We start from the raw sequence: 24,833 nt of genomic DNA, 5'->3' as shown, positions 1-24,833 counted from the left end.
GGAGCGCAGAAAACGGCACACGAGTAGGAGCGCAGAAAACGGCAAACGAGTGGGAGCGCAGAAAACTGCACACGAGTGGGAGCGCAGAAAACTGCACACGAGTGGGAGCGCAGAAAACTGCACACGAGTGGGAGCGCAGAAAACTGCACACGAGTGGGAGCGCAGAAACCGGCACACGAGTGGGAGCGCAGAAACCGGCACACGAGTGGGAGCGCAGAAACCGGCACACGAGTGGGAGCGCAGAAAGCGGCACAAGAGTGGAAAGTGCCAAAAAGGCACAAGAGTGTATAAGGATAGAGAAGGGAAAGCATTGGCAAAGCCAATAGGTCTTGCCTATGCAAGAGCTTTGGACCTTTTCAATATGTTTTAGCCATGTTGTACACCAGCATGGCTGCTGTTCTGCCTGGCTAAAAGTTAGTGGGCTATGTTAGAGTGGAGTGCCGTATTGTGGAGTAGAGTGGATTGTTATGGAGTGGCATAGAGAGTTGTAGAGTGGAGTTAGGAGTGTGGAGGATTTGAAGGGCGAGAAGTTCAGTGGCTCAGTGCAGTGGCATAGAGAGTTTTGGCGCAGAGTACTGTGTTGCAGTAGTGAAGAGTGCAGTGGTGCGTGGTAGAATGGGGTATAGTAGCTGGAATAGTGTACAGTGGTGCTGAATAGAGAAGTGAACAGCAAAACACACAAGATGATGGACGGAATTTTGCACAATTGCAAAACATTCACCCCCAGTCACAGATCTGGGTTTAATCCATCATTAGTTTGCTCACCAAGCCACCCCAGTTCAGACATGGCCATATGCAAATCAGTCTTGACCCTGTGCCTCATGGGAACAATCCAGACCAAACTGCCAAGCCATGTCTTCTCTGGACCGGAATCAAGCATCCTATGACCGGTTTCTGGCTATCAGTCGTCTTCAGCCAGGATAGCTTGACTCCAATGGCGTAGTGAGCAAGGGACCCACGTGGGGGCATACCCTTCCCACTTAGAGTGAACAGCAAAACACACAAGATGATGGACGAAATGTTGCACAATGGCAAGACATTCACCCCCCAGTCACAGATCTGGGTTTAATCCATCGTTATATTGCACACCAAGCAACCCCACTTCAGACATGGCCAAAAACGATGGATTTAGGCCCAGATCGCTGTACTGGGGAGACTGTATGACATTGTAATGCATTCTGTCCATCAACTGTTGTTTTTGCATTTGTCACCCCGAGTGGGACGAGTATGCTCAGACGTGAGTCCCGTGCTCTCCACGCTATCCTGGCTGAAGACGGCTGATAGCCATAAACCGGTACTAGGATGCTTGATTCCGATCCAGGGAAGACGTGGCTTGGCAGTTCGGGCTGGACTGTTCCCATGAGGCACAGGGTCAAGGCTGATTTGCATACGGCCATGTCTATACTGGGGTGGTGTGGTGAGCAAAAAAACGATGGATTTAGGCCCAGATCTCTGTACTTGGGTAAATGTATGACATTGTTCTGCATTCTGTCCATCAACTGTTGTTTTTGCATTTGCGAATAGAGAAGTGAGGCGTGGAGGAAAGCACCATAGAGTACAGTGGTGAACAGTAGATTAAGTGATGTAGAGTACATTGGCATAGAGTGACGTAGGTTATAGTGGTGCAGAGTAGAGTTCAGTGCAGAGAGTGCAGTGTTGCAAAGCAGACTGTCTTAGAGTGCACTGGTGTAGAGTGCAATAAAGTGCATTAGTGTAAAGTGGCGTAACATGTTGTAGAGTTTAGTGGCATACAGTGCAGTGGTGCTGAGTAGTTTGGCGTAGAGTACTGCAGCTAAGAATAGAATGACGTAGAGTGCAGCGGGGTAGAGTGGTGTGAAGCAGGGTAGATTGAAGTGGTGTAGAGTGAAGTGGCTTAGAGTAGATTGTTTCAGAGTAGAGTAAAGTGAAGTAGAGTCCAGTAGCATAGATTAGAGCGGTGTAGAGTGCAGAGTAGATTAGAGTGGTTTAGAGTGGATGCAGTGGTGCATAGTAGAGTAGTGTGGGGTAGAGTGCATTAGCATAAAATAGTGGTGTACAGTAGAGAGAAGTATATTAGAGACGTTTTGAGTGAAGTAGAGTGGTGCAGAGTAGTAGTGATTCAGTGTGGAGTGGAGTAGTGCAGAGTTAAGTGTAGTGGTGTGGAGTGTGGTAAAGTGGAGTATGCATTGTGTGGTAGCGCACTGCTATTTTGGACAACAATCAATTGAAATGACCATTACATTTGCTGAGACGTACAGTTTTACTGATAAAAGTATACAGCGCACAAACGATAATGTATGGAAATATCATCACCTATTCTATTGATTTGTTTTAATCATATTAAAATATTTGCTTCCACCATACTACAAATTACCAAAAAGTTAGCTTTTTTGTGCTTTCCATATGCTGAAATGTCTGCTCCGTTCATTGATGGACATTTACATTTTCTTTTGTGTAGAAAAAAAGTAACATTGTACAACACACTCCGAGTAGCCAGCAGGATAGTCACATAAAGCAAGAAAAGTAAACATCAAGCTCCCTGGAAGACTTAGCTTTACATTTGACCTCTGTCCTTGAATGCACAACAAATGTGACAAGATAAGTAGAACAAGATTTAAGGCCTGTTTACAGAAATTGAGTACAGGTAACCGAATACAGTAAATTGGGTTTGGGCAAGGAAAGGGAGGAACTCAGATGGACATCCTAAAACAAAGCCAGCAAATAGAGAGCAAGCAAATCTGAGTTACAAACCACAAAGCCAATGGTAAACAATGAACGGAATGCATTCCAAGGGAAGCTTTCCAAATAGGCTTCGATCTAAAAAAGGCAGAAGTGAGGCATAAGTAAGAGGTGAAGTAAGAGGGAGCCGAGTGAGGGCGAAGGCTGCAGGAGGAGTGAGGCAGGACCTTGAGGTGCCAAGCCCTGTCCGAGAGGGCCTAGACTGATAGGAGGACCAGACCCAGGTAAGTAGAGGGGAGGGGGAGCTTGGGCAATTTATATTGCGACGTAAATATAAGAATTTGATAAAACACGTACAAAAATATATATTTGCCTTTAAAGATGTCTTTCTACATACCTTAACAACTACATCTAAAGGAAATTATTCAAAACATATTTTCCATTATAAATCAGAAAATCCTAGGCAACTGCTTTAAACACAGTGGAACCTGTCATTAAGTACGCCATTTTCTTAGACAGGGAACAATAAATGGCAAGCACTTGTAAAGGAATGTTTTTGGGGGTTGGTTATTTCAGGGACTTGCAGCTATAGAGATGAGCACCACTTTCGTGTATATATTCAGTCTTTTCTTTAGAGAAGTGAATGGCCCTAAAGCTGTAATGCCCAATAGCATGTCTTACACTGTGAGCTAGGTGAACACTCTAGTTTTTAGGTCGAGCCTAAGGCATTGCTTTAGCAATGCTTGTTGGCGAGATTATAGTAAGGCTTTCAAAAGTGTACCCAAACTGCGGATCGGGTACAGTGCATGTGAGCACGACCACGCGCATTGTGAACAGCTGCCATTTGCTACCAGACACTTTGTGCGCGCGAGCCGCACATCGTGTCTGCTGCCGCTTCAGCTCACCCGGCTGCACACCCTCTCACCCCTCCCTCACCAATGTCCCTCGCACCCTTCCTTTGATCTCCGTCGCGAGGTCTCACAGGCTAATGGCCCTCCCCGTCCCCCAGCACAGAGCGCGCATCGTTTGTTATCTTGTGTGCCTGCTTCCATCTCTCTCCTCTCGTCGTTCTCTCATTATTACCTTCTACTCTTTTATCTTTCAATAGTTATCAATGTTTACTTCCTCCTTTCTGTTTTTATCGCGTGTTCCTTCTTTGATCTTTCCCATTCCTTATTTTCCTCTCGTTCCTTTGCATTTCCCTTTTGTTTGTTTCCCATTCTCCTTTAGCTCTAATTTCTTCTCCATTCCTTCTTTCATCTTTACCGATTTTGCTTTTATCTTTGGTGCCAACATTGGTTTTCCAAATTCATTTTTGCTCGAGAGTTTATGCAGGGTTTTGTAGCCATGAAAACTACTTACTCCCTGCAGATGTCTGCTTCTACAGTCGTCCCCATGAACACTGCTTCGTCCTTCCATGACGGTTCATAGTGCCTTTTGAAGATGGAAACACCTACGGGTGCCCCTTTTTCATGCACAATTAAAAATAATTATAATAAAACAATTTACAACCAGAGGGGAGTTTCACTAGCTAGAGAAGACTGCTTGGATAAAAAATGCATTTACAAATAAACCAGGCTGCTATGGAGCAGATTTGTTTTGTGTGCATGGACAAGCCACCCTTGTAGATGTCCGCTACGAATGAGCATAGTTTATCCATGTTTAACTGTGTATTTTGCAGCATATTTCACTGTTGTAACCCATGTGTGCAGCACCAGTACTGTGAGCCTCTAGTGCTCAGTGCCACAAAGGCTGCAGCACAGTAACTTGCTACAGTACAGAAATCCAAGCTTGTGAGCACGATGCTGCGGTCCAGTCCTAGATATTCTTACCAGCCTGCCAGTCCTCTTCAGATTGCAGCTCCTTTCCTCCCCCTCTGGAGACTAATGTAAGTATCGCGCCTGCCACTGTCCATGGACTTCCGGACGTGCTTTCCTTCACCCCTGCCCTCTAGCCCCACTGCCAAACCTGTTAATTACCCTTTACACATACAAATATGACCCCCTGGCCAACAAAACTCCTGAGTAATTCATTGCAGCAGCCCCCTGCTTGGAATTTGCACCCCTCCCCGCGCATGCACATTTAAATGTTTATTGTCTGTGAAGCTCGCGGCCATGAGTGGACTCCTCACTAAAGTAAAACCCTCCCTCAAACTTCAGAGGTCTCCAGGGTCGGTGAACCATCTCCTTGATAAAATATTGTAGTCCAAAATCACATCCTAATATTGATAAGAGTACACAAATGAAAGTGAGTTTTAACACTGACAAAACTGCCCATTGTTATAACGCTCAACGCCCTCTTGGCGCTTGAATAATGCACGTCATTCGCGTCCGCTGGTATGTGCCTTGCAGTGATCTCAGAAGGATGCTTGCACCCATTTAAATAGTTGTTCGTGTTCCATTGACCCCCCACTTAATTTCCCCTTCCCCATTAGCCACCCTTTCCATCTCCTCCGCTCTCTCCTTCCCTGCTTTACCACCCCGATTGTTTGCCCCTACCACCTCCTCCTGCTGCCCTGCTCCACTGTCATACCACCTAAATACTGCTCCTCTCCTCTCATCTCCTCTCTCCTTATCTCTCTCCTCCTTCTTCTCCTCCCTCACCCCCACACCTCCCCTTCCTCTTCCATCTTCTTCTGAATCTTCTCTTCTACCCCACTGCTACCATGCCCTCTCCACTCCTGCCCCACTTCTGCTCTTCACTGTGCTCTCCCCTGGTAAACTGCCCCTAAGATCCCTCCCCATCTGCTCTGATGTTTCTATGTCCTCAGATCCCTCTTTTCCTGACTTGCTCCCCTGTTCTCCCCCCCTGTCCTGCTCCACTGATTCACTGCTCCCTCCTCTCCTTCTGCCTGATTATTTGCTCTCTCACTCTCTCACCAGCTCACTCTCTCACTAACTAACTTACTCTTTCACTAACTATCTCAATCCATCTCACTAACTCTCTATCTAACTCTCTTTAAAAACACGAATTCAAGCTATCTCTCTCTCACGGACTCTCCCCAAACTAACTCACTAACTCTCTCTCTCTCCTCTCACTCACTCACTTTCTCACCCTCTCACTAACTAACTCTCTCATTAACAAGCTAACTAACTCACTATCACACTAACTGTTACACAGATACTATTTCCAAAGCTTCAGCCTCCTGTTATTTATGCCCCCCCTTTAACAAAACAAGCATTGACATAGCCAATAGGTCTCGCCTATGGGACCTTATAAGTGTTTAGTTATCTAGCATAATAACCTTGTTCCGACTAGCCTCCTCTCTTATACACCTTTCTTCTCTCGTCCCTCCTCTGCTTTGCCGTCTCCCTTCCACGACCATGCCATCTCTCCCCACCCTGTCCACTTTCAGGGGTGAGGAATTTAAAAGTAGCAAAGTAAGTAGGAAACGCGACGCAAATCAGAAATAAGTGAAATACAATTTAAAAACAAGCTCCCGGCTTCCGCCTCAGGGACAAAATAGATAGGTCACCACGTCCACCTCCACCACGTCCACCTCCACCACCACCACGTCCACCTCCACCACCACGTCCACCTCCACCACCACGTCCACCTCCACCACCACGTCCACCTCAACCACCACCACGTCCACCTCAACCACCACCACGTCCACCTCAACCACCACCACGTCCACCTCAACCACCACCATGTCCACCTCAACCACCACCATGTCCACCTCAACCACCACCATGTCCACCTCAACCACCACCATGTCCACCTCAACCACCACCATGTCCACCTCAACCACCACCATGTCCACCTCAACCACCACCATGTCCACCTCAACCACCACCACGTCCACCACCACCACGTCCACCACCACCACGTCCACCACCACCACATCCACCTTCACGTCCACCACCATCAAGTCCACCACCACCACATCCACCACCACCATGTCCACCACCAGCCCCGTGATTCCAGCGTACCAAATGCCGGCAGACCCCACGATCGGAATACAGACAACAAACAACGCTTAGATTGGCTATACACCGTCGTCTAGATAACGACACATCAAGCATAAGGAGCTTTGCAGACCCCCACTGAAAATACCTTGGGCGAGACTTAAAGACGGTCAGCATCATTAGAAGCAGCGAGACCCTGATTTACACATTACAGCAAACGTAGCTCAAAGATTACTCCATAACAAGAATGGCCCAAAAGACTACGACCTAAGAAGCCTGTGAACAATCCTTACAGGTCACCGATGCAACCTCCTGTACCTTTATTCCACCATTGGAATTAGCGTATTCTGTGAAGTCAAGCGACCGTTTTGATAAGCTTAAAATCAGTGAAGCGCCCTCTGAGTTTAGTAAAAGACCCACGGAAGAGAACCAACAAATAAGTCATCAAGGTCTAAACATAAAGCATCCCGTGATTCCATCCCTTCTCTGCCATTCCTCCCGATGTGAAAACCGTCCTCATCCATCTATTCAGGTCCATTTGGATACTCACATGGCTCCCTGATGAAGGCCCCAAGCCGAAACGCGCGTAGATGTCATACTTAGCCATGTTTTTATATATAATGTGCTGAAACAAATGTTTTTCTCCACCTTTTGAGTATAAATGAACCACTTTAAGATATGTATAAATTGTAAAAATATGTGTATATATATGTAGATTGACAAGTCACATGTATAGTGGAGATAGGCGCATGACAAATAATCTTTATAAATTCATCCAAACAAAAAAAATTTTCATGTTTTTTACCATAATTGAATAAAATAAAAGTTATAATTCTGCATCATATCTTTCTACTAGTCCTTGCTGTCAATTGTCCGCCTTTGCCCTCCTTTTCAAACCAGTTCCTAATTACCCTTCTTCCACATACTATACCTATCCCGAATTAGGAACTCTAGTCGGGGATACCCTCTTTTTCTCACACACACCACCACCACGTCCACCTTCACGTCCAACACCACCATATCCACCACCATATCCACCACCATATCCACCACCATGTCCACCGCCATGTCCACCGCCATGTCCCCAACCACGGCCACCACCACATCCACCACGAGGCCACTACCACCTCCACCTCCACCACCACCACCACCACCACCACATACACTACCACCACCACGTCCACCACCAAGTCCACCACCAACACATTCACCACCACGTCCACCACCACCACGTCCACCACCACCATGTCCACCTTCACGTCCACCACCACACATCCACCACCACCACGTCCACCACGTCCACCTCGTCCACCACCACCATGTCCACCACCACCATGTCCACCACCACCATGTCCACCACCACCATGTCCACCACCACCATGTCCACCACCACCATGACCACCTTCACGTCCACCACCACCACGTCCGCCACCACGTCCGCCACCACGTCCACCACGTCCACCCTCCACCACCACGTCCACCCTCCACCACCACGTCCACCCTCCACCACCACGTCCACCCTCCACCAACACGTCCACCCTCCACCACCACGTCCACCCTCCACCACCACGTCCACCCTCCACCACCACGTCCACCCTCCACCACCACGTCCACCCTCCACCACCACGTCCACCCTCCACCACCACCACGTCCACCCTCCACCACCACCATGTCCACCTCCACCACCACCATGTCCACCTCCACCACCACCATGTCCACCACCACCACGTGCACCACCACCACGTCCACCTCCATCACCACCATGTCCACCACCACCACGTGCACCACCACCACGTGCACCACCACCACGTGCACCACCACCACGTGCACCACCACCATGTCCACCACCACGTCCACCACCACCACGCCCACCACCACCATGTCCACCTTCATGTCCACCACCACCACCACGTCCTCCACCACCATGTCCACCACCATCACGTCCACCACTACCACGTCCACCACGTCCACCACCACTGCATCCCCCACCACCGCGTCCACCACCACGTCCACCACCACCACCACCATGTCCACCACATCGACCACTACGTCCACCACCACCATGTCCGCCTCTACCAACACATCCACCACGAGGCCACTACCACGTCCACCACCACCACGTCTACCTCCACCACCACGTCTACCTCCACCACCACCACATCAACCTCCTCCACCACCACATCCACCACCACCACGTCCGCCACCACGTCCGCCACCACGTCCACCACCACGTCCACCACCACCACCACCTCCACCACCACCACCACCACCACCTCCTCCACCATATCCACCACCACCATGTCCTCCACCACGTCCACCACCACCACACCCACCCACCTCCACATCCACCACCTTCACATCCACCACCAACACGTCCACCGCCATCACCACGTCCACCACGAGGCCACCTCACTCTATCGCCCTCACTCTATCTATCTATCGCCCTCACTCTATCTATCTATCGCCCACCCTCACTCTATCTATCTATCGCCCTCACTCTATCTATCTATCGCCCTCACTCTATCTATCTATCGCCCTCACTCTATCTATCTATCGCCCTCACTCTATCTCTCGCCCTCACTCTATCTCTCGCCCTCACTCTATCTCTCGCCCTCACTCACTCTATCTCTCGCCCTCACTCTATCTATCTATCGCCCTCACTCTATCTATCTATCGCCCTCACTCTATCTATTATTATTATTATTATTTATTATTATTATTTTTATGGAGTAAGAATCATCCCCGAAGGGATCTCTCGGTGCCTGAGAAAGCAGACGACATACTGAGTCAGTACCCTAGAATAGCCAAGTTTTTAATTTTTTCTTAAAAGGCCATGAGTGTAGTACTGGTCCGCAGGTCAACTGGTAGTGCGTTCCAATGTTTTGGGGCAATGTAGGAGAAAGCATGTCCCCCCATCCTGTCCTTTTTAATTCTAGGAATTTGGAGGCGCTTATGGCCACTAGATCTTAACTGCCGTGTTGGGGCGTACCATATTAATTTCCCCCTTAGATATTCTGGACCTAGACCGACCAGGGCCTTGAACGCCAGACACAGGAGTTTAAAGACTGCTCTTTTCCTCATTGGGAGCCAATGTAGCTCACTCAATAATGGAAGAGAGGGAGTGCGTGCATGTTTATTAAGAACTAGGCGTGCCACCGTATTTTGCACGACTTGAAGTTTGGAAAATAGATCTTCCCTCATCCCCACCAGCAGGACATTTCCATAGTCAAGCTTACTGACTAGGAGTGCATGTAACAGGACCTTTATGGTGGAGAGCGGAATCCAGGGGAAAATATTCCTTAGCATGTCTAGTAATCCAAAACACTTGCCAGATAATATTTTCACATGCTGCTCCATGGAGAGTTTGGAATCGATTGATACACCCACATTTTTTGCCCAAGATTTAGGTAAGGGAGCTTCTCCTAATTCTTCTGGCCACCAATCCTTAGTCCATAACTTTGAATCTATCTCTAGTTTCTCCTGAGTCCTTCTCTATAGGGACAATGATCTGCGTGTCGTCGGCATAAGAGATAGTACGAAAACCACATGATTTAATAACAGAGGCCAAAGACGACACGTAGATATTGAACAATGTGGGGCTTAATACAGAGCCCTGAAGAACTCCCTTATCCACGATTGTGGTCCTGGAATCCAAAGTGTCCAGTTGTACACATTGAGATCTTTCAGAGAGAAAGCTCTGTATCCAGTCCAGTGCTCTCCCCATGACGCCAATCCCCCGCAGTTTATCTAACAAGATCCTGTGAGAGATGGTGTCAAAGGCTGCTAATAGGTCCCTTCGTCTAACAGCAGCCTGATCGTGTCTGACACCTCAGTTAGTGCAGACTCCGTGCTGAAGCCTGCACGGAAGCCTGACTGTGAGGGGTCAATGAGGTTATTCTGTTCCAGATAATCTAAAAGTTAACGATTCACCATAGACTCCATAATTTTTTTGCATAATGGCATAAGAGAAATGGGCCTGTAGTTTTGAAGGTCCCCATAGTCAGCCGAGGGTTTCTTAGGCAGAGGTTTGATAAATTCCTTTTTCCATTTTAGCGGGAAAAAGGCAGATAAGGACAGATTACACATTTCCTTAATAGGGTTAGCTAGTTCCGCACCCAGGTTAGACATGATATGAGGAGGAGCCACGTCAGCCTGAGAGCCTGACTTGCTATGTTTTAATGATAAGAGAACTTGCTCCCTCGTTATGGGGGCGAAGTACTCCAATTTTGAGTGACAAGGCTTGTCGTGCCCCGGAACTTCTACCATGCACTACGAGTTTGAAATGAAAGAGTTATAGATATTATCTATTTTGCTGGTAAAAAACATGGCAAGCTCCTCGCAAAATTCTTGCGAAGGGGGGCATATAGGGGTGGTACATTTCTTGAGAACTCTAAATAGTTCTTTAGAGGAGCCCTTCCCTTCATCAATTCGGGAAGCTAGATGTAATCGTCTGGCTATATTACAATTTCTAAGATAGGCCCTATGAGATGTATTGAAGGCCAGTCTATCTTCAATTGACTTTGTTTATCTCCATATGCGTTCTCTAACTCTATATGCCGCTTTCTCTAATTTTAAACTATCAGAATACCAGGGTGCCGGGGTGGATCTTTCATATATAGTTTTTGTTTTGATGGGGGCGATGAAATCGAAAACCCTACTCATCTCTGTCTCAAGAGTGATTATGGCTTCGTTAACATCTTTACACTCCTTAAGAGATGGAGGAGAGAACGTTAGCCCGAATGTAATAGGTGTTATTTTCCGCCATTGTCTGCGGGTGACTTTACGTCCTTGGGCTTGAACTAAACTTCTATGAGCAGGGAAGGAGAAACTTAACTCCATGTGGTCAGACTAGCTCACTGCCTGAGGTGGTTCAGTGATGAGGATTGACGTATTAGTGAAAATATTGTCCAAAGTATGGCCTGCTATGTGAGTTGGCTCATGGATCTTAGGTGAACGTCCTAACGTATCTATGGACGCCAACAGATCTCCTGTGTCGCTGATAGTGATACTGTCAAAGTGAAAATTAAAATCCCCAACAATAAAGAATTTTTCAGCATATAAAACCTAGGGAGCGAGGGTTTCCAGTAGAGTAGTGCAAAAGATCTTTTTCTTTTCAGCCGGTGGGTGATACACTACTGCCCCAGTTACCTTCTGACATCGAGCAAATTCCAGAGAGAAAATCAAAAACTCCAAATTAGGAGTGGAAATAGTGTCCAAAATGTTTAAGTTCAGAGTGGCGCAAGTGACTATCACCAGCCCTCCTCCTCTCTTCCCTTCTCTATCCAACCTCACTACAGTGTATTCTGAGGGGAATGCAATTGCTAGGGAAGGCGCAGAATGTGTCTGAAGCCAGGTTTCAGTAAATAAACACATATCGGGTTCATGAACATCTAACAGGTCCCACATTTCTGAGGCATGCTTGGATATGGACCTCGCATTGACATATAAGCAATTAATGGTAGAGTCCGGGTCCTTTATATTCTGGGCTTTAACTAAATTAAAATCAGGGTCTGATTGTGAAAAAGTCAAGAGATTACTGGTGGGGCCTAAATATGTTCGTTCTTTACCTACACCTATCTATCGCCCTCACTCTATCTATCTATTGCCCTCACTCTATCTATCTATCGCCCTCACTCTATCTATTGCCCTCACTCTATCTATCACCCTCACTCTATCTATCGCCCCTCTATCTATCTATCTATCTATCTATCTATCTATCTATCTATCTATCTATCTATCTATCTATCTATCTATCTATCTATCTATCTATCTACCGCACTCACTCTGTCGCCATCACTTTATCTATCGCCCTCACTCTATCTATCTATCGCCCTCACTCTATCTATCTATCTATCGCCCTCACTCTATCTATCTATGGCATCACCACAGCATCACTCAGCACCACCACAGCATCACTCAGGGGCACCACAACATCACTATGCGCTACCACAGCATCACTGAACGCCACAGCTTCCCTCGTCGCCACCACAACATCACTCAGCGCCACCACAGCATCAATCTGTGCAACCATTCAACAACAACTGGTTCAAATATGTTCTCTCAATGTTTCAAGCTTTATTACAAATGCCACAAAAAGATGTTAATATTTCACTTCGGTTCTTGTATTTTCGTCACAATAAAATCCACTGAACATAATCTTCACAAAAGTTATTTACAAAAGTTTAAGCTATTGCCATTATAAATTACAATAGCTTTTATTTAAGTATTAATTATTTAAAAAAAATAAAAGCCATTGTTATTTGTAATATCAATACATCTAAGTCACGTAAATACAAAACATATTGCATTACAAATGCTATAGGTGTCACATTTGCGAAAGTTAAAACTATTTGCATTGTAAATGACAAAGCTATTAATTTTGCTATTTTCAAAACCAACACATAAATAACAAATGTGTCATTTACAATACCAATAGCTCAAACTTTCCTAATGCGAGACCTATTGCATTGCAAATGCTTGTTTATTAGGACTCTCTGATCTTCACAGGTAGCTGTGAATTGGGTCAGGAGTAGTGTATGTGGGTCGGTAATGTAATAAGGCTTGTCTCCGGTAGTAGCTGTGAGTGCAGCATTTTAAGTGTAGATCTGTCCGATTTACAATACTATTTATAACTCTGACCGATCTGAGGTCAAAATCTCATTCCTTGCCCGCACCATGCAGTACCTAATGTCTTCAAGAAAGCGTTTTATTTTGATGTTTCTAATGCGCCTCAGCAGCCTTGCATCATTTAATTGTACTGTTTTATATGAACTATTCATTCTGTCTTTAAAGAAATCCTTAATAGAAATAAGGAACTACAGAGAAATAAGACTTTGACGCCATTTCTACTATGTATGGCTTGAGCAGAAAAGTTTAGTGTACATTGATCATCAATACGTTTTGGTTTTCTAAGAGAGATTACAATTATTTCGTGTGTAGTAATTGAAAGTATTTATCCATGTTGTTACACAGAATTTCTGTTGAAAAAGATTTACATTTGATATTTTATTACTGGGTTGCAGGATTGTTGATCTAAAGGACACAGTCTCTGATGTCAACCTTGGCTTCAATAAGCTGCCCTCAGTTTCGTTGCAGCTGTGCATGCTTCAGAGGTTGACACATGTGGACTTCAGGTACTTGATAAAAATACCCAGTTTCCTTTTATCCATGCTTTTACTTTGACTTTGCAGTAATTATTATTGTTTTTATGATAAATGTTTAGCAGTGACAGTTAACCAAGAAATTAATGTTTCTAATTGAGTTCTTAGTATTTCAAAGTTTGTAAAGTATAGTTTATACAATAACACCACGTAACAAAAACTTCAACCATATGTCTTCTTTAAAGTTTGTCCGTGATATATTTAAATGTGTTATCTATTTAATTCCAAAGTTATTCTGAAAATGCTTGCAACTTTACCTTGTATGCAGCTAGGTATATAACAATTTAGCAGCATTCCATCATTTGTGCACCAGTGTCTGAGAGAGGGCCAAATGTATGCAAATCACCTCTCCCACATAAAGTTTTAGGGCTAAGTTACCTATTGTCCCTCTGGAACGACAAGCGAAAACTGATACATTATTAGCTCCCTGTTAGTGAGGTATGGTTTGGTTTCTTAAACAGCAAGTGGAGGTCAACGTTTGATACTCATTTAAGCTGCAGTCCCGTGCTTTTTAACCCATTCACACTTGTCGTTTGCTTGTCATTCCATTTTGAGAAGACTTGATGTAGAAACATTTCAGGGATGCTGCAGGGGAGAGCAACCACAGTCTTAATGTGAGCTGGAGTTTAACCGGTTTTACTTTCAAGACTTTGGCTCAACTTTAGTACCAAACTGTAAGTAACACAGCAATCTGCACTGAAGATGTTTGAGATGTGTGCCAAATATCTACCGCAGACAAATGCTCAACAATACAGCTACAGAAAATATTTACACTAAGTAAAATAGGAAGATAAAAATGTAAATAAGCAAGTGGCACGAACACGAAGAAAAGGCATACGTAGGTTATGAAAAACAAGTTTAACTATGTAGGAAATAATAAACGATAACATTGGTGCTGTTTTTTATCCAAGTCAGGAATGCCTCTTCTGTTATCAAAAATTACCATTGAAGAATAGGAAAACACCACAGATGTTCATTTCACACCACAGAGAGCCCCAGACCAGACCAGTCCACTGGAACTGGTGAAAGTCAGACACCATGTTGACTACAAACAGCCTCTCACTAGAAATGCTGTACAGAATGTTCCTTCTGTAAAAACGTTGTAGAGTACTTCAGAAGTGTTATCAAACCACCAGAGCAGTGGCACAAAGTTCCAGGTGTTGTTCGTTCCTCTTGAACCAAAACACTGGATGCTTCCAGCATACCACTTCACTGGGATTCCTCCTGCTGCCCAGCAACGGCTGCTGTACCAGGCTCTCCTCAGCGCCTAAACAAGTCAGAAACATGTTCCATACCTGGTTCCAGCACACCAATGTATCAAGAACCTACAGCTAATACCTCGATTCCCATGTCTGCCAGCAATAAAGTAGGAATCATCATCATATTTATCATCATCAGTGTTCTTGAATAGTGCCTCAAACCCTGGAGCATCCAAGTACTTAACACAGATAGCCATGATTTGTGATAAAAAAGAAGAGTTTTCAACATCTGCCTGAAAGTCAAGAGCTTTGACTTTTTGCTGGCAATTGAACTGTTAAATGTGTGTATCTTAGCATTTATTGCTCCAACAGTGCGTCCTTGAGTTCTGGTAAGGAATGCGGTATGCTTAACCGCATCGCTGCTGCGGTGATTTTTGCGCTGTGCGGCTGTTTTCCGTTTTCCGCGTTACATGACGAGCTGAGCTCGTCATCAGCAGCGAAGGGGTTAAGATCGGTTCAGTCACTTCAATAAAGTATTCTATGTGTACAAATCTTAAATTTAACTCTAGGCTGGATGGGCAGGCAGTTTAAACATTTGAGCACCATAGAGTTTGGGGCGAGATTGTGGCATACCCATACAACTCTCGCCATAATAATTTGTATACCTATAACTTACCATGGTGCTTTTTGTGGCACTGGCAACCGCATGTAGCATGTTGCCATATTCAAATGTGGCACCGCCTATAAGCTCTCGGTTTAATACATTTACTGCTCAATGCTCTACTTGCAATAAAAATCTAATGTATCTTGTTGATATCACACATTAATTAATAATGAAGATAATGGCATTAACATGGTGGCCCGTAGACAAACTGGAGTTGAGAATGACCCCTAACGAGTTGATCTTTTCTGCCACTCTAGTCACATTACCTACTGAAAATGTATACTTTGCAAGAAACAGTTGTGTGTGGGATGAGGTGTACAAGTTGCAAGACATTGAAGTTGAGTTTCAGCCTCATTCAAGGCCAACCAGCTACTGATGATCCAATTTTGGATTTTTACGAGACCTACTTGCATGTTTCAGATCTCCTTGATAACTTCCTGATTCATTTTTAAGGACTATCTTTGTGTTATCCATGTAGTTGTGAAACCTCAAACCTAGTTCATGCAGAAGCATATTGAATGGCTGAATGTAAGTACACTGTAGCTATGTTGATGTACAAGATCAATGTTGATACCTCTCATAATGCGATTCAGTGTTGCAGGAGCTTACCATAACTCTTCTCAAAAGATTTTTATAGAACATTCCTAGCAGCCTCCGATACCCCCAATCTTACCAATGTTTTCTGAAAGAGTGGTCACAAATTTGAATCATCACCAACAAGCCAAGCAACTTAAGGATCAGTGGCATCTCCTCTGTCATGATAGTAATTTTCATTGCCTAGCAGTGTGCATTAAGTACCTTTTAAAAGGTCTGAAATCTGACTTTTCAGTCGCTCAGGACATACTGAACTTCCATCAAGTTCTGTAATTTGAGTGTGAAACATCTTCAAAAAGTGTAAATCGAGTTGAGAATAGTATATTACAGACAGACTGAAAGATGGCTTCCTCAACAGAAGAATAAATGCATTCTTGTTTTGATAGATCTGATTGAGTCTGATTAAACAGCTGTGTTCCCAAACCATGTCACAAGAGGCAATAGCTCTCTCTCACATTCTGTCATGACCACTGAAGCTCCTGGATCACTCCACATGTCAGCAGATTCCTCTAAGTTGAAGCCTATCTCAGGCTCACTAGCCCTTCTTTCTTAACTAGGTAATCAGACACTCTTCAGCATCCCAGCTTGGTAGGCTCTAAATGTCCCAGTGAACTGAACCCTAAAACTAGCTTCCCCACTTTTGACTCACAGCTCTGGGGCAAGAACTCATGCAGAGGTAGGAGCAGCAGTCTTGTATGCTTCAATAATATTCTGCTAATTCCAATGGGCCAGGTAACTGGTGCTATTGGGCAATCAGAATTATCAGCTAAACGGAACCCATGCTGCTAAGTGGTATTCTACCCAGCGGAGGCACCTGCTTTAAACAGGCAAAGTCACTTGGGTGTAATACCAGGAAAAACATGCAGAAATCAATATTGTAAGTCATCTTCACATATCTAATTAATCCAAAACTCATAATTTGTTATCTTTGTCTTTCTAGTGGCATAGACAGTCAGTCTTCCTGAGCTGTACATACCCCATATTCAGCCTCTTCTCTCCACACACCCCTTCAAAGGCATCCTAATCTCATCTTGCGATTTCTCCGAATACCCAAGGTGTGCACTCAACCACCACTTTACTTTGTAAGAGGCAGAGAAATCGAAGCACTAGATTATTTCACATGGCAGGTCTGTTACTCTCGGTTTACTCTCAGGCTCAAACCGGACAGGAAGATGAGGCGTTAAAAAGGATTCTAAACTCCAGCAAAAATATTTTGTACCACAGTTGCTGTCTTCAGCAAGCAGCAGTGTATGCATCAGTATAAAATATGAAACAAATAAGAGCACAGATTCGTTTTTTGTAGGTAATTTACATGTACAGCTCACTTTCCAGCTTATTCACTGCAACCACAGACCATTTTCTCATTTAGGGTTGTCTTCTCATTTTTCGTATTTAACTGTGTATTTATACAGTGAATGTTAACTCAAAGGCATAATGATGGTGGCAGTAGTTAAAAGGCTGACGTAATTCTGAAAAGGAGATAAAAGAAGAGGTGTGTTTTCAAACTTTTCGAAGCTGTGAGCACTCGGTGATTCAACCCGTACCACGAGGCTGGCGGAAGCTGAGCAGCGCGAGCTTCGGATCTGAAAGTGCGACTGTGGGGGCAGAGAATTTGCCATACCCCTGCAATGGTGGCGCCTGACGTCGCGTGCAGCGAAAAGCGAATGTTGAATCCAAACACGATCGACGGAGAATACCAGCGTCCATTGGTAACAAATCTCAGGTACGAGGCTGCTGGAGCGGAATGAAAGAGACCGGGCGGCCCAGGGACAATAGAGCTTACTGCTGACTGGCTTGCCCTGGCAGGAGGTTCTACGCAGACCCTCTATCTGACCCTGTGGTCTGAAGACTCACCTTGTACCGGAGTAATAACAAGACAGCGGGATGCCTGATGTGCGTGATGGCAGCGTCGCTGTGACCCGCTTTAAAGTTATTCGCGCAGCCCACTTTTTTAATGGCCCGGAACAAGCTGCAGAATGGGCGGATGTCACACTGGCACTGCCTCCATGTACATCGCAAGGATCATCTCTAACACTTAGGCAGAAGCTGCATAAATTCCAGAGGTGTGGGAGAAACAAGTCTGGCAGAGGTCCGAAGATCTGCCCTGACATGAAGACGAACCCATCTCCAGAGCAAATAATTGAGGGACAGAAATCAGCGATACTAGCGGCGGCGGTGTTGGATGACCAAGATGCGAACTCAGCTGCTGAATCGATTGACTCATTTGAAGACACAAACTTGCTCTCAGATTCCGAGAACAGTATTGCTTTATTCCCTTCAAGTACCCCTCAAGTGTGAATGATTATATGGGTTAATTCACTTGGGTAGTACAGGTATGGGCCTAGTGGTACAGTTGAGTATATTTGATATAGTTCATTCTGTGGATATGGTCTCAGCGATGTTTGGTAATGTAAAATGTTAGGGCCTGAGCTCGGCCAGCTGAGTTGATAATTAGGTGTGTTGCACCCATACACATATATTGAACAATAGTTCCCACCTCCCCCATTGCAACTGCACAGTTATAAACGTTGAGAAGGGTTCACGTTGAACTTTTTTTTCTTGTTTGGTCCTCTACCGTTTTGTGGTGGAACTTTATATAGGAAGTTATTAGGGGATGCGTTAGGACAGACTTACTCATAGCTGAATCCCTAATCTGTCGGCAAAGACACGGGGGTAATTCGAGTATTACAATGCCCATCACCACATGGCTCCGTCTGGAAAATATGCAATCACGACCTGGAACGTTAGGGGGATGGGGTCTATCGATAGAAAGCCCTCACCCACCAACCTAGTTGGTGGCATGCTTCATCATCGGGCCCACCACAGTGGCACCTAACGTGCCCCGGGTGTGCTTCGACGCCAGATTACTGCGGAGCTGGTATAATTACTGAGTGTGCAATGTGGTGAGTATGAAGGTGAAGATTAAAAAGCCATACAGAAATCCCAGTACCCGAGGGTAAAAGCTATTTTAATGAAACTGGGTATCTGTTGGCACGTTAAAAAGGCAAACGGACACGGTGGAGTATGGATTATGACCTCCAGTGTCCTGTGTGGTCTACATGTTTCAGCCTGGCCTTTCTTAATTTGAAACAGGCTTTCCTCAGGACCAAGTGAGTATGTGTGGGGTTATAAAAATAATTTACAGTGAGTGTTTTTTGGATTTTATGTGTAGCACGCACTAAGGTGCTATATGGGTGAGAAGGGGATTCCCTCTCGCTTTGCTACATATAACATAAAAGGGAGACATACAGACGTACAGGGTAGAGTCATATTAGCATATTATTGCAAAAACAGTCGTCATTCCACCGTCTTATAAGGTGAGTGAGCGAACTATACATGGCTAAAGTGTGGTCTTGTCAGTGGCAAGACTCATGTGGTAGTTATCTAGAAGCCGGTTGTAGTGGTGAGCTAGAAAACGAAAATGCCAATGTGAGGTAAGTGAAAGAAAATCAACTATTGTCCTCACACAGTATTTTAGCTGTTCAAAGCCTCCTTGGGTCGCCTGGCAGAGAAAAAGACCCTAAAAGAAGGTAGTATTGGTTTTATAAAGTTATCCGACCTGTAAGAGAAGACCTCAACACCTTACCCCCACAGTTGCTGTAGTGCGCAGCCTCAATTACTCACGAAACTGTCGATCTGGTTCCTCCTTGGACCTGTAATCCTTCTGCGGCGCCCGGTTGTGAAAGGAGGGCTAGCCGAGCATGACGGAACATCGCAGTACCATCCGATGTGGCAAAAATATAAGCAGACTTACAGACCACTTCCTGTCCCAAAATCACACTCCAAATGACTTCACGTGGACTGTGATTGAGCAATTCCCAACAACTGAAAACAATGACAGATTTCTCCTCCAAAAAGAACAACGTTGGATTTACCGCCTATCCACTCATACTGAGGGGCTAAACGACTCCATACCATGGAATTCGCTTAACACCTAATGTATGATGCTTCCTTTTCTTCACTATACTGTGCATAGACCAATCTCTCTCACACTGATCGACCTCAGTCAATAACTTACAAATTTGACATTTTAAATTCATTTCCTTCTAGTTGTGTTTCCATATTCACCTTTTTTGACACCCTTGCTCTGTTCCCAAGTAATAGTGTTTACTAGCACAACCATGAGCGCTGGCACACTCCTCTACGCATGCGCGGTAGCTTCACATACCTTTACCCGCCCGCGCATGCGCGAAGTAGTCCAACTAAAGGCTCACGCGCTGAGCAGGGACCACTACTCACGGCACGCATGCGCAGAGCGCGCATGACATGGCGCTTTCAGCGCAGCACCCCTCCCTCTGTTTCTACCCCGACCCAGGTGCAGACAATTACGGAGGCTTTAAATAAACATGCTCGGCTAGCCCTCCTTTCACAACCGGACGCCGCAGAAGGATTACAGGTCCAAGGAGGAACCAGATCGACAGTTTCGTGAGTAATTGAGGCTGCGCACTACAGCAACTGTGGGGGTAAGGTGTTGAGGTCTTCTCTTACAGGTCGGATAACTTTATAAAACCAATACTACCTTCTTTTAGGGTCTTTTTCTCTGCCAGGCGACCCAAGGAGGCTTTGAACAGCTAAAATGCTGTGTGAGGACAATAGTTGATTTTCTTTCACTTACCTCACATTGGCATTTTCGTTTTCTAGCTCACCACTACAACCGGCTTCTAGATAACTACCACATGAGTCTTGCCACTGACAAGACCACACTTTAGCCATGTATAGTTCGCTCACTCACCTTATAAGATGGTGGAATGACGACTGTTTTTGCAATAATATGCTAATATGACTCTACCCTGTACGTCTGTATGTCTCCCTTTTATGTTATATGTAGCAAAGCGAGAGGGAATCCCCTTCGCACCCATATAGCACCTTAGTGCGTGCTACACATAAAATCCAAAAAACACTCACTGTAAATTATTTTTATAACCCCACACATACTCACTTGGTCCTGAGGAAAGCCTGTTTCAAATTAAGAAAGGCCAGGCTGAAACATGTAGACCACACAGGACACTGGAGGTCATAATCCATACTCCACCGTGTCCGTTTGCCTTTTTAACGTGCCAACAGATACCCAGTTTCATTAAAATAGCTTTTACCCTCGGGTACTGGGATTTCTGTATGGCTTTTTAATCTTCACCTTCATACTCACCACATTGCACACTCAGTAATTATACCAGCTCCGCAGTAATCTGGCGTCGAAGCACGCCCGGGGCACGTTAGGTGCCACTGTGGTGGGCCCGATGATGAAGCATGCCACCAACTAGGTTGGTGGGTGAGGGCTTTCTAATAAAACCCACTGGTTTTCCCTGACATACGTACTCCATTGAGTCTTACCTGTATAAACCTAGCTAGTCTTTCTTGATTTTTGATATATAAAAACGGGGATTCAGACTAGCTTACCTAGTCCTCCCTCTCTTCTTTGATTTAGTGATGTCTATCGATAAGAGGCATCGTGTATATGCCCAACTAAATAGGAGGACGGCTCACATTGCATTAATACAAGAATCGCATCTTACACACTCTGAGGCCACTAAATTACAGAAAAAATGGAGAGGACAGCTGTTCTATACATCTTACTCTGCATTTTCACGAGAGACTGCAATACGAATTAGGAACGGCACTCCTTTCATGGTACAAGAGCAGAGAATTGACACGAATGGCCGGTATGTGATGCTCCATGGCACATTAAATGGGGATCACCTAGTGTTCGGTAGCATTTATGCCCATAACACAGAACCGTACAAATTCCTTGGGAAACTTAACACTTCAGTGGAGGGGTGGGACAAATACCCCTGGATCATAAGAGGGGATTTCAGCACAGTACTGGATACGGACTTGTAACCGCCCCCACCCACTGCTGCAGGGAACTAGCTGTAAGAAACAAGCAGAGGCATTACAAGGCTGGGCGTAGGGATGGACCCTGTGCGATGCGTGGTGTGCATGCAATACGGCAAGCAGGGAGTACTCATTCTATTCACCTCCACACATGTTACATACTTGTATCGTAAGGATGTTCTGTTCTTTGTCCTTACTTGCAAACAGTGACCACACTACCTATCTAGGGAAAACACTGTCTGATCACAATCCACTAGACACAACACTCTCCTGGGGGTGAATCCCCTCACCAATTCCACTATGGAGACTGCAGCTCTTACTTCTCGAGGACCCTCTATTCCGTAGCACACTATCCAGACCCATCTCCAATTTATTTACGGAAAATACAGACACCGCAAGCTCACGACAGATGGAGTGGGAGGCCTTTTTAAACTCTAATACGTGGAGTGGCCATCAGTACGAGAGTAGGGGCCTGTCTTAATCTGGACATAGAGCTATGGGAGCTGGAAGATCGGCTATGTAGTCTCGAACAGGATGCAATCTCGCACGATACGAGCTAGACGGATCTATGAGACACTCATATACGACACGCAGAGCTCCTTGAACAGCTACGCATCATAGACTACCGCACTTACACACAGAAACAGCATGCAGAGGTGGACCAGCGAGTCCTCTACTAGCAAGGATTATAAGGGACACACCAACTATAGCCCCTCTACCTGAGATTATTACTTTAGAGGGCACAACAGCAAACACACAATTGGGCATCAACACGGCCTTCAGGAGATACTATGAGTCACTGCACCACCCGCAGAACTCCAAGAGGAAGAATTTGAAACTTTCCTTGATGGACTACAATTCCCCCAACTGTTAGATGACCATAAAAAAGATCTTTCAAAACCCACAACCAAAGCTGAAGTTAGAACAGCAATCAAAGATCTCCCACATTTTTGTAAAGCGCAAACTACTCAACCTTACGGGTCTCAAGGCGCTGGGAGCCGTCGTGAAAATTAAATGAGCTATTGCCCAGAGTCACATGGTGCTGAGCTGAGCTGCCGCCGGAGCCTGGGATCGAACCATGAACCCTGTGCTCAAAGGCAGCTGCCTTGGCCGCTGCACCACACCACACAAAACCCCGGGCCTGGATGGCCTGCCGGTGGAGTTCTACGAGACGTTCTCAACATTACTAGTTCCCCACATGGAACGATTATACCAGGCAGCGCTAGTGCTAGCAGCGTCTCTCCCGAAAGCTGGCAGGGACCCCAAGGATATGACAGGCTACCGCCCCCTTTCACTATTGAATACTGACTATAACATATTAAGTAAAATATTAGCAAACTGATTATTCTAATACGTACCAAAGGTGATAAACACAAACAAGTGCGGTTTCGTGCCTGATCGGAGCACTGCTCTTAACATTAGATGGTTACATCAAGTGCTGACATCGGCGGCCGTAAATTGCTTTGAAATGGGCTGTCTGTCCCTAGACCTGAGACAGGCATTTGACACATTACATTGGAGTTTCATGCTGAGAACCCTAGCAAGGTTTGGAATACCTGGCGAATACGTAAAATGGGTAAAATTACTGTACACAAATCTCACAGCTTGTGCCCGCACTGGAGCTCACATTTCACAACAATATCGGGTAGCCAGTGGTACGCGTCCGGGATGTCCATTACCGCCCCTGCTCTTTATATTAGCGCTTGAACCATTGGCCATCAAATTACGGGAGGTTGCAACAGTGAAGGGCATTAGGATCGGGACTGCCACCCATATTATCTCTGACTATGCAGATGATATAATACTTTATCTGAACAACCTTAAAGGCGACCACAAATCCATCCCTACAGCATTCCACAACTTTCAAGTCTGGTCAGGATTTTCCATTAACGACACCAAATCGGCATGGAAGATTTCAGGAGACAGTGGAGAATCCATGGGCTTTCGTAATGTGCTTTCAGACTCATTTCTGAGTCATTGGCTTCTGGAACAAGGAAAGTATTTTGATTGCCATGGGACAAATGGTTATGCTGGTGTTTTCAACGAGGTTATGATCCCGTTTCAGCTGATTTAGTGCATGTCATTAACTATTTGTCAGAGCTGTTTACATCAGGCCTGTCTTATAGAACCATGAATGTTTATAGATCTGCTATTTCTGCAGGCCACTCTTTTGTTGACGGCGTCTGTCAGCTTGAATTTACTAATTAAAAAGATGAGAAGTATGAGAGTTCTAAACCCTCCAACCGCTAAATACACCGCCCTATGGGGCGTTACACTTGTACAATGTACTCTTTCCTCCTCGGGCGACAACTCCTCTCTCCTTTTTTTTGTTTTGTTTAAAATTCGTTTATTGGGATTTTACATTACTTATTACATATTGACATCTTACATCATTATAATGCATTGACACATAACTGCAATTGAGAGCAGAGTGATTGTAAGTAATAGCATACTCATTTTTACTGCATCACAGCCATTATAAAAATCAGACGCTAGAAAAAATATCTGGGAGGAACCCTCCTGCTGGTTTGGGCTTTTCAGCGGTAGCGTCTTACACTCTGGCTGGGCTTGCCTCCGATGGGCATGCATGAATATTCCACTCTTATGTTTTCATTCCCAGTGTTATCATCTCTAATCTTGTCTGAATGTGTTCCCATCTGACTGTCCTCTGAGTCGTAGCTGCCGATGTGAAACAGCGAACTGTCAACTATGGGGTGAAACTGATAACTGTCAACTATGGGGTTCTCCAGATAACTGATCACTGGTCTGCAAACCTCGCACAGAGTTCTTCAGTTGTAGCGCAGGGACACGCTTCTGC

General features: G+C 45.2%; 1 protein-coding gene across 1 annotated transcript in view; it reads left to right on the top strand.

Annotated features, from left to right (window-relative positions):
- The window catches only part of LRRC40 (leucine rich repeat containing 40), a 404,320-nt gene that overhangs the window by 337,033 nt on the left and 42,454 nt on the right, over positions 1-24,833 (top strand). Inside the window, exon 12 of the mRNA XM_086953851.1 lies at positions 13,589-13,699. Within this exon, the coding sequence (XP_086809977.1) occupies positions 13,589-13,699 (111 nt within the window). The remainder of the gene's footprint in view (positions 1-13,588; positions 13,700-24,833) is intronic.

This window comes from Lissotriton vulgaris, chromosome 1_1, assembly GCF_964263255.1.
Source record: "Lissotriton vulgaris chromosome 1_1, aLisVul1.2, whole genome shotgun sequence".
NCBI classification, from domain to species: Eukaryota; Metazoa; Chordata; class Amphibia; order Caudata; family Salamandridae; genus Lissotriton; species Lissotriton vulgaris.
The sequence above is the reverse complement of the archived record's forward strand: the minus strand, read 5'-3'. Positions and strand labels throughout refer to the sequence as shown.